Below are 10,000 nucleotides of genomic sequence, written 5' to 3'. Positions count from 1 at the left end.
GGATGGGCGTTAGTGATGGTATATTTTGGGGATGGTCCCTTTCAATTCCTTCTAGTTGTAAGTGATGATCTCTATTGTGAAATGTAGCAGACATGGGGACATTAGCGGGTTAGCTAGCATGTTACTAATATCTCGTGGGCAATACAGTACATTCATACTGAGTGGTGGATAAGCTGAAATGCAGTTTCATCCTCCCAGCATTCCTAAACAGAATGCTGGCAGTCAATACACATGCTTTAGCCAATTTTGCCCATCCCAAATGTGTGTGATGGGTATACTGTCTTTGTGTGTGTGTGTGCGTGAGTGTGTGCAAGTATGTCTGTAGTAGTGTATTTAGAGGACTTGGGATGGGATCAGGTCTGGGTTGGTTTGGATGGATGGAGTTTGGGGGTAACATACACTTCCTGTGTTCTCTGTCGGTTTCTCTTTCTCTTTCGCTTGAGGCCTTTGCCTCTGCCCCTCCGTTGTTTTCTGCAAGAAAGAGAGAAGAGAGAGAAACAAGGACACAGAAAGGAACAGAGGAGCGACGAAAAAAAGAGAAAGGAAACCCATCCCAGCAAACCAATCAGAGCACAGTATGGCAGGTGTTGACCAATGCCAGCAGACTACTAGGAAACGCAACTACAGAATATCACCGGAGAGATTAACCAGTCACTGCACACCACTGAAAGAGTTAACCAACCAGAGCACAGAAGTGAAAGAGTTCCGCAACCGATCAGAAATGCCTGTCTTCAGTACAAGCCAACCAGGGTATGTAGAGTCATGAGGCTAGAACAACCACAGCTTTTCCATTCACAAGCTGTTTGACTTGTTTGACACTGTGATCACTAATACTGCACTAGAGGCTTTCAGAGAGTATAGCTGATCACTCAGTATGTTACTGTGAGAGGACATTCAATGTATGTGGGCATGTACACACACACACACACACACACACACACACACACACGTATTAATGTATGTGCACACACACACACACACACACACACACACACATAGATGTTCCAACTAGATTTACTAATCAGGAGCCTTCTTGTCCTGCCAATTATAATGAGTGTACACAGCTGGTGCTGCTCCCATGATGCTTAGGTCTGGCTGAAGTCGGATAGAAGTGCATGAGAAATATATGAGAAATATATAAGAAACAGACCACCATTCATAGTTCTATCAATCAATCCTTCAATCAATCCCCTTTGGCACAACAGAAGAGAACAATGAAATTGCTCATAATGAGTCATCTCCTGAGTCATCTGGGGGAATCACTGAACTTAACCAACTGAATCACTGACAGTACAAATCACTCATTTGAATCAACTCCCTGAGTAATCTCACTCAATGAACCAGCTTCTTCTGAACAACCAAATTTGAACATCCGCCTGTAAGTCCACAGGCAAAAAGCATCATGGTGTGTTAAACATATAGCAAACTGACTCTGAGGGCCAGATGTACAAGGAAAGCGCTAATACCGAGTTTTTCTATGTGCAGAAAGCGAACGCTGTGCTTTGCCATACTGCGTGAAATTTAATAAGCTGTAAACAGTGCTCATCACCGCCCATCCTCGCCCCTCTACAACACCAATTGCGTGCCTACAGCTGAACCTCTAATTGACACATTTAACCGCAATTTGGATTACACCTGCATTTAACAGGTGCAAGTTTTTCACCGCAAAACAGACGTGCGCTGTTTTCATACATATGGCGGAATACCTAATCAATTGCTATTAGCACTTCACCTCCCCTGTGTTTGTGCGATACTCTCACTTTCCCCTGACCCTCCTATGAATGCATATACATGACACGGAAAAGCGCAAATAGCCATTCTCAGCTCCCGCGACAGGCAGTCAGCACTTTTTCCTCAGTGCGGCCTGTTTGTACATACCTCGCCATGTTTTTACGTGCACATTGCGAATCAAATACGCCTGAAATGGGCGCAAAAATGTTAGTACATCAAGCCCTAAGACTCTTTTGTCTGTTCATGATAGCAGCAGATCCAGGATGTGATCTGGACCAATGTAAATCAATTCAATTGAAAATATGTCAATAACAACTTAATTTGTCTCGTGTTTACAGAGACCAGACCTTTAATCACCCTAGAAACAAGTAGCATTAAGGCAATGGAGGCAAGAAAACACCTTTTAACATTTCAAAAAGAGCCACTAAGCAGAAGCCGAGCTCTGAAGGGAGGACCCATGGCTTGGAGCCGGCAAGGTGGAGAGACAGAAATCCTTGCTGTTAGACATGATCATAATGACAATGTCCCTACAGTGTGTATATCCCTTTATGCAGAGTGGGGTATAAACTGCCGAACTGAACAGTCTTACAGGAAAACAAAACAGATTAATGACGTACAGAACGCAAGTTCAAAAACCTCTCAACAAGAAACACACACATACACACACACACACTTAAGGACCAGCTCTCAGTTCAATAACCTGCAGAGCAAGACAAGGCAAGTAACCTCAAGACTAATCAAGCTTTATGTCTTTACACTCACAAAGACCCTCAACAACACTCTTATCGAAAGGGCATTGACATCACTGCTCTGATGCAGAGTTTATAAAAGGAAAAACACACACACACACACACACACACACAGAAGCTTGTAAATTCCAGGAGTCCATAAAGACTTCACAAACACACGCAAAGACCCTAAGTGACTATCTTATCAGCTTAGGGCACTGACCTCTCTAACAAACTGACCTCTTTAACATTCTAGAAGAAACACACACACATACACAAAACACATAAACACTTGTCTAGGGTATTGCTAAATTGACTGTTTAAAAGGTTAAGGCTTTGTGGTGTGACACAAAGGACATTAAAGCCCTTGAGATCACACACACACACACACACACACACACACACACTCACTCTCACATACTCTCACACACACACACACAGATGTTGCCTGCTATGGAGTATGGGTCACCCAGAACTTTCTAACCCCAGATACATACACACGCACACATGCATGCACGCACGAACACACGCACATCCGCACACACACACATACGCACACACACACACACACATACGCACACACACACCCCCACACATACAGAAACACACCTCCCCTATCCAAACTCACAAACATCCTGACCTACCTTTCACCTTTCTCCTTCTCCTTCTTTGGTCTGTAACAATGGACAGAGGAGAGAAAGACAAAAGGGAAGAGGACAGGAAAGAGAGAGCGAGAAAAAAAAAAAGAAAAGATAGACAGAGACAGACAGATAGATAGATAGATTGATAGATAGATAGATAGATAGATAGATAGATAGATAGATAGATAGATAGATAGATCGATCGATCGATCGATAGATCGATAGATAGATAGATAGATAGATAGATAGATAGATAGATAGATCGATAGATAGATCGATAGATAGATAGATAGATAGATAGATAGATAGATAGATAGATAGATAGATAGATAGATAGATAGATAGATAGATAGATAGATAGATAGATAGACAGGAGGGGGAAAAATAAAGAGAGATGGGATAAATCGTAAGGGAATAATAAATGAGATCTACACTGTCATTTACTTACTGTTTTTATATAACACCTCAAATAACACAAATATATTTGTAATAGTTTCATGTGCTAATGTGTTTATAAAATATGTGTGAGTGTGTGCATGTGCATGTGTGTATGCGTGTGTGTGTGTGTGTGTGTGTGTGTGTGTGTGTGTGTGTGTGTGTGTGTGTGTGTGTGTGTGTGTCTGTCTTACCTGCACTCACACAAACTGTGTTCAGTAAAACTCATGTAGCTCTTGTTCTCCAGTCGGAAAGGCTTTACTCTCTTTACCTGAAAATACAATACACACACACAAAAGCTTAAAAGCTTAATTTAACAAGACCAAAGCAAGCATTTAAGATTAATTGAGATTAAAACACAGTCAAGTCAACAGCAACTGCCTGATACATGATATCATCATAAAACTACTATAGATCATATGCAGTACCTCCCATAATGCATCAGATCTCAGCATAAACACTACTGCATACACACACACACACACACACACACACACACACACACACACACACTCACGCACACACACACGCACACAGAACAGCAGTCCTAACCTCGAGTGTGACGTTGTGTGTGAGCACAGGGGTACACTCGACCGCCTCGTCTGAACAGCAGCCGGCACAGCGGATCAGAGCCACGCAGGACGGGATGAAGATGTATTCCACCTCGTCAGGATACTCCGCCAACACGTCTACCAGGACCTCACGTGGACGGCACACGCTCCGGTTATATACGTCTAGGAATGGCATCACCACTGGGGGGAGAGAGAGAGAGAGAGAGAGAGAGAGGGAGAGTGAGAGAGAGGGAGAAAGAGAGGGAGATAACGAGGTCACGGGGTCGCCTTCCAGTTAATTTTGGTTTTAATCTGAAAGTCACTTTGAATTTATAAATGAAAACATATCACATGTTAGACAGCAAAAAAAGAGAGCATGTGGGAGAGAGATAAAGAGAGAAAGATAATGTGTAAATGAAGGAGGGGGGGGTAGAGAATGAGGGAAGAAAGGGAGAAAGGATAGTGAGCAGGAGAGAGAGAGAGGAGGATATAGGATGGGAGAGAAAGAGAGAGAGAGGGATAGAGAGAAAGACAATGGAGAGGAGGGAGGAAGAGGTAAGGGAGAGAAAGAGAGGGGTAGAGAGAGGGAGAGTAACAGAGAGACAAAAAGAGTGGAAATGAGGAGGAGGTAAACCAGAAAAGGACGAAAGGGGAAGAGACAAGAATGAGAGAGAGAAAACACAAGACTTGTGTATAGTACCTTGTGTCAGTGTGTCTGTGTGTGTCCTGTGTGTCTTTCTGCATTCACCAGTGAGTGTGTGTGTATTAGTCTGCTTGCCTTTTTGTCTGTGTGTGTGTGTGTCTACTTATGTGTGCATGACAGTGCATGTGTGTGAGTGAGAGTGGAGGCAGTGGACCTTGACAGACAGTCTATCCCTCCACTCTGTATGTTCTTTCCCTCTCTCTCTCTCTCTTTTTCTCTCTCTCTCTCTCTCCGTTCTATTGTGTTTTGGCCTTTTGTCCACACAGCAGAGGGTTCCAGAATGGAAACTTTTTAAAAAAGCAACTTTTATGTTGCTGTGTGGACAGGCAAAAATAGGACTTTTTGATAAACAATGGCGACCCGCAACAACTTCTTCCAATCACCTTTCAGGCTGAGCTGCATCCTCCACAAGCTTCCACCGCATCAGTGGAAATAGCTATAAAATCTATTTTTGACTGCCAAACTCAATTTGTTTTGTTCTGACAAGGAGGATGTAATCTGTCGGAAACATCAGTGACTTTTGCTAGGTTTGTTCGATATAAAATGATGCTCAATATTCAAGCAGGGTAGCCTATTCTGTTCCACCAAAGTTGATAAGCCATTTGTGGGGGGTGAGAGAGAGAGAGGAGGGTAAAGTTGTCTGGCTGGGTGTCAGATTAAGTTCAGATCTCTAAGGAGTTGTGCAACATGAAACTGTGTAAAGAGGCAAGTCTTCACAATTCAGTCCTGTATGTTACACACACACACACTCACTCACTCACTCACTCACTCACTCACTCACTCACTCACACACACACACACACACACACACACACACACACACACACACATTACATGTACACTACCATTCAAAAGTTCAGGGTCACTTAGAAATTTCCATTCCACTCCATTATAGACAGAATACCAGCTGAGATCAGTTGCATTGTTTTTTTTCTCAATTAGGGCAGCAGTTTTCAGTGCTTACATAATTGCAAAAGTGTTCTCCAATGTTTTCTTAGTTAGCCTTTTAAAATGGCATCAGAACAGTAAACAGAATGTGCCTTTGAAACATCGGATGAATGGTTGCTGAGAATGGGCATCTGTAGATTGCATTAAAGATCAGCCATTTCTACAACAACATTAATGATGAGAACAAGGACATTTCTAAGTGACTCAAAACTTTTGAGCGGTAGTGCACACGCAGCTGTGGCCCACTGGTTAGCACTCTGGACTTGTAACCGGAGGGTTGCCGGTTCGAACCCCAGTGGGCCGCGGCTGAAGTGCCCTTGAGCAAGGCACCTAACCCCTCGCTGCTCCCCGAGCGCCACCGTTGTAGCAGGCAGCTCACTGCGCCGGGATTAGTGTGTGCTTCACCTCACTGTGTGTACACTGTGTGCTGTTTGTGTTTCACTAATTCACCGATTGGGTTAAATGCAGAGACCAAATTTCCCTCACGGGATCAAAAAAGTATATATACTTACTTATACTTATACTTATATATACACACTCACATACAGTGTGCCAGCATGCAACTATTCAAATCCATTGGGTTTGTGTGAGTGTGTGTGTGTGTGTGTGTGTGTGTGTGTGTGAGAGAGAGAGAGACACATGGAGATAGAGGTAGACAGCATGTCTATTAGTATCCCACTAGATGGCGCTCTAGGAGTAACTTCGAGACAAGGGCATCACACACCTTCATGCACGCGCTGTCCCTCCTCCTCGGGGATGTGGGCAGTCTGTGGGAGACGAGAAACAACCGGCCGGTAAACATAAACAAAGCATAGGCATAAACAACCGGTAAACACATTACATAGGTAAACATCCTAATAACAAAAACATTTGCTCTACTAAATGTCAGTCTCAAACTAGACACGTCTAAACTCAGGATGGCTTGAGTGGGTAGCGGAGGCACGCGGGCCTTACGGGCCCTGCCACTCAAGAGTGTCGTTTTTTATCTTTCTTTTTTTCCATTTCATGAACAAGTGCACTATCCAAACGGTGGCGCGTCAAATACGGGGTGTCGCACAGGTGCAGCCACTCGGCAGGCCGAGACCACCGTCTACTGCTTCCAAGTGTCTCGCGGCAGCCGCTGGCAGGCAGCGTCGCCGGTGGTCTGATCCGCCCTTAATGACTTCCCGCGTGCCAAACTTAGTCCCGTCGCCACGAGCCCAGCTGTCATGCCAAAATACACGCTGCCTGCGTGGGACTTGCGCCAAACCACATTGCCTGCTCGTTCGCACAACTATTAACGGAAAACCAAAAGACTTTGCAGCCGTTGCGCTGTGTAGATCTACTGCTGTTTGCCAACCGGCGAGTACATGCCCAAGAGCCAACGCACACATCTAACGGTATTTCTCGAGCGCATTGAGGGACTCATGCAGCTGAGGCTGTTCTGCCAGCTCTACTTATTCAAATGCTGTGCGCACACACTCGGGTTGACTATGGCTGCCGCTGATCGGGTGACGGCTTGACCGGTTCCCCAAGAGTTCACCACTTTCCCGTTAGGCTCTTGGGTTCGCGTGGCGGCAGACAATAGTCAGCTCGTCTCGTTTCCTCATGGACGCTGCATAAAGCTCTGGTAAACTGTCCTGTCAGCGCACTCTCGACCTTTCTGAACTCTTGATCTGACAGCTCAGTAAAAATTATAACCATAATCAACCCGTGTACAAGAAAAGCAGCGTGGATTTACAGTAATGCTTAGTTTGTTTAACTTTCCTGTTAATACTAAACTTGATGTGACCGGCTGTGATATGTCATTGCAGGTTACAATGATCCTCTTTCCTCTGTGAATGTTCGAGAATGTAAAACTTGTTCAGCAGTGCCCTACATTGCTCGCGGTTAGGCCTAGATTAATCAGCCGGTTAATAGAAAATGACCCTGCGCCTTTAACGCGTCATGATCTCACGGAGGCGGTTCCGAGTAGGCCCGCGTCGCTCCGTTCCCGGACTCTGAACTTTGGGACATTTAGCACAAAAGCTCGCACTTTCACTTGTGGTAAAAGTAGAGTGCGCAATGCACGCGTGCATAGCACTGACATCTTGGTTCAGTCGACCCGGTTACGTGGAGAGGGTCTATGGCCGGTAGGCACCGCCTGAGTTTGAGTTTTTAAGGTGCAAGCAATGACCTCGTCAGTAAAGCGACAAGGACAAGCAATACATTAACACTCCAGTTCAGTTAAGAGCATACTTATTCAAAACGGTGCCACAGCTTTGTACACACAGACAGACACACACACACACACACGCACACACTAGTAGCACATTACCTTTATAGCCGACAAACACACGAACGTCACGAAAAGGAACCGCATCAGGATGCCAGCAAAGTTCATGATTCAGAGAAAATAATATAATTAATATCCCATACGGCGACACTGCTGGTCGCCGGCGCACGAGCACATATGTATTGGAAAGGTCTGTCGCTGTGAGAAGTTTCTCTGGGTAGTGGGTATCTCCGTTACAGCAGCTATGAGCCCATGCCGGTGTGCTCCGGGACGGCCGGGCCACTGGGATATCCCGCGCTCAGCTGTTGCCAATGATCTTGAGAATATCCAGAAACAGAAGCAGCCAGTACCGTCTCACATTGTTCTGTACACAGAGGTTTGCCTCCGTTGCTTCTGCAAGAATCCACATCACAGAAAGAATCCCATGCTCGTGCCACCCTTCTCTAAGCGCGCAGTCAGTGGCTAAACGTGCAGGAGAAAGGTGGCGGAAAAAAGGAAAACAACTTTTAAATTCCCTCTGGTAAGTTCCAACCCGAATCAGTCCGGGAAATCTTGAAAAGTCAGCTGCTGCTATCCGCCAATGTCCCCTCTTTCACCAGCCAGCGCACAGTTACACTTCCTGTTGAGAGCGCCGTGCTTTTACTTCTTTCTCGTGTCTCTGCGGCGTCTGACACATTACCCCCTGGGCGCGAGAGGTGTCCGTTCCGCCGTCAGCGTTGACACTGTAGCGCTGACGAGAGCACGGAGATATTGAAACTATAGCGTTGATTGCTATTGGCCGGCAGGGCTGGAGGGCGGGCCATTACCGAAAATTCGGTGAATTAACGAGTCCTCTGGTCGTTGCCAGACCTTGACAACGGAGATAAGGCCCACGGTACCGCGTGAGGGTCGACTTCAGAGTTCGCATGTCCAGTTGTGGTGGGTTGTCAAGGTGACAAACCGTAAAAAAGACACAGACTGGTGACGCTGCGTTGGGGGAATTTTGTTTGCTTTGTTCAGGAATTTCAAGAGCGCTGACAACATGCATTGAAAAGCCTGATGGTAGTTTAACATCTTCCCATTCATACGGTATCTATCTATGGTATATCTACATTCTCGTCTTCTGACTCTTCTTACAGCAAAGCACACAGTAGCCTACAGTAGTGTCCAAAGGCAGACTAATGCGGGAAACTAGGCTTCTATTTCAAACCGGAATGTATGATTCCGTTCTGCCCGTGTCTATGCGTTGGACCTGCGCTCCTCTTCTCAGCGCCAGCTAGTCTTGTGGCTTTATACTTTACACTTCAATGGATTATAAATATCAGCACGGGTCAAAGCCCGCCTGTGTGTGCGCGAGTTAAACCGTAATACCGGCTCCATCACATGATGGGCTCTCCGGCCAGCACCTCCGGGAGGAGGACGCGTAGAGTGTGAACGCATATTAAGGGCGTGATGGTGTGCGTGTCCGTGTTCACGGCCACGTACAGGTGTGGGAGGGAGTATGTGTGTGTGTGTGCGCGTGCGAAATTACCCGGTTCGAATCGGCTGGCGCGCGCTGGACATGTGAGCTGCGCCTTCTCCAGCCAGCTGGCGCGGGGCAGCACCGTTGTCATGGAAAATCCTCGTTTCTTGTCCGGTCGCCCTCACGACCGGCCAATCCAAATGTGTTAGACAGCAATCCGTCTCCATAGAGACACCAGAGAGGACGTGGTCGTGTCTCTCGTAGCTCACTGTGTTTGACATTGCCTTCCGCAGCTGATGTATTGAACTTAATATTTTGTTAAGAGTAGGAAACCCAAGGCTACACCACAAACAGTCCTGGCGATACAGATGACCAAGTGTCAGGTTCAGATACAATAAGGCTACTACTATTATCATATGTGCAATATTAGGGCGAATGTATGGTCTGCTTGCTCGATGTAGATTATAGTCTATTAAGTGGAAAGCAGAATACGGCTGAAATAGCCTTCTGAACCAGAGATGTCGGCTCCGTCTCGGCGTTAATGGGATTAAATACAGAGGCGAGACTC

General features: G+C 45.8%; 1 protein-coding gene across 2 annotated transcripts in view; it reads right to left on the bottom strand.

The window, feature by feature from the left end:
* Positions 1–9,298, bottom strand: part of vegfab (vascular endothelial growth factor Ab) — a 14,368-nt gene extending 5,070 nt beyond the window's left edge. The window contains exons 1-6 of one of the 2 annotated variants that reach the window (XM_048250451.1): positions 8,034–9,281; positions 6,462–6,504; positions 4,088–4,287; positions 3,730–3,806; positions 3,104–3,133; positions 400–471 (exon numbers count right to left, since the gene is read on the bottom strand). In XM_048250451.1, coding sequence (XP_048106408.1) covers positions 400–471; positions 3,104–3,133; positions 3,730–3,806; positions 4,088–4,287; positions 6,462–6,504; positions 8,034–8,099 — 488 coding nt within the window. In that variant the 5' untranslated portion in view covers positions 8,100–9,281. Of the gene's footprint in view, positions 1–399; positions 472–3,103; positions 3,134–3,729; positions 3,807–4,087; positions 4,288–6,461; positions 6,505–8,033 lie in introns of both variants that reach the window. The other variant, XM_048250452.1, reaches the window with a different exon arrangement.
* Between the last annotated feature and the right edge of the window lie 702 nt (positions 9,299–10,000).

Source organism: Alosa alosa, chromosome 8 (genome assembly GCF_017589495.1).
Source record: "Alosa alosa isolate M-15738 ecotype Scorff River chromosome 8, AALO_Geno_1.1, whole genome shotgun sequence".
NCBI classification, from domain to species: domain Eukaryota; kingdom Metazoa; phylum Chordata; class Actinopteri; order Clupeiformes; family Clupeidae; genus Alosa; species Alosa alosa.
This window is presented reverse-complemented; position numbering and strand designations above follow the sequence as displayed.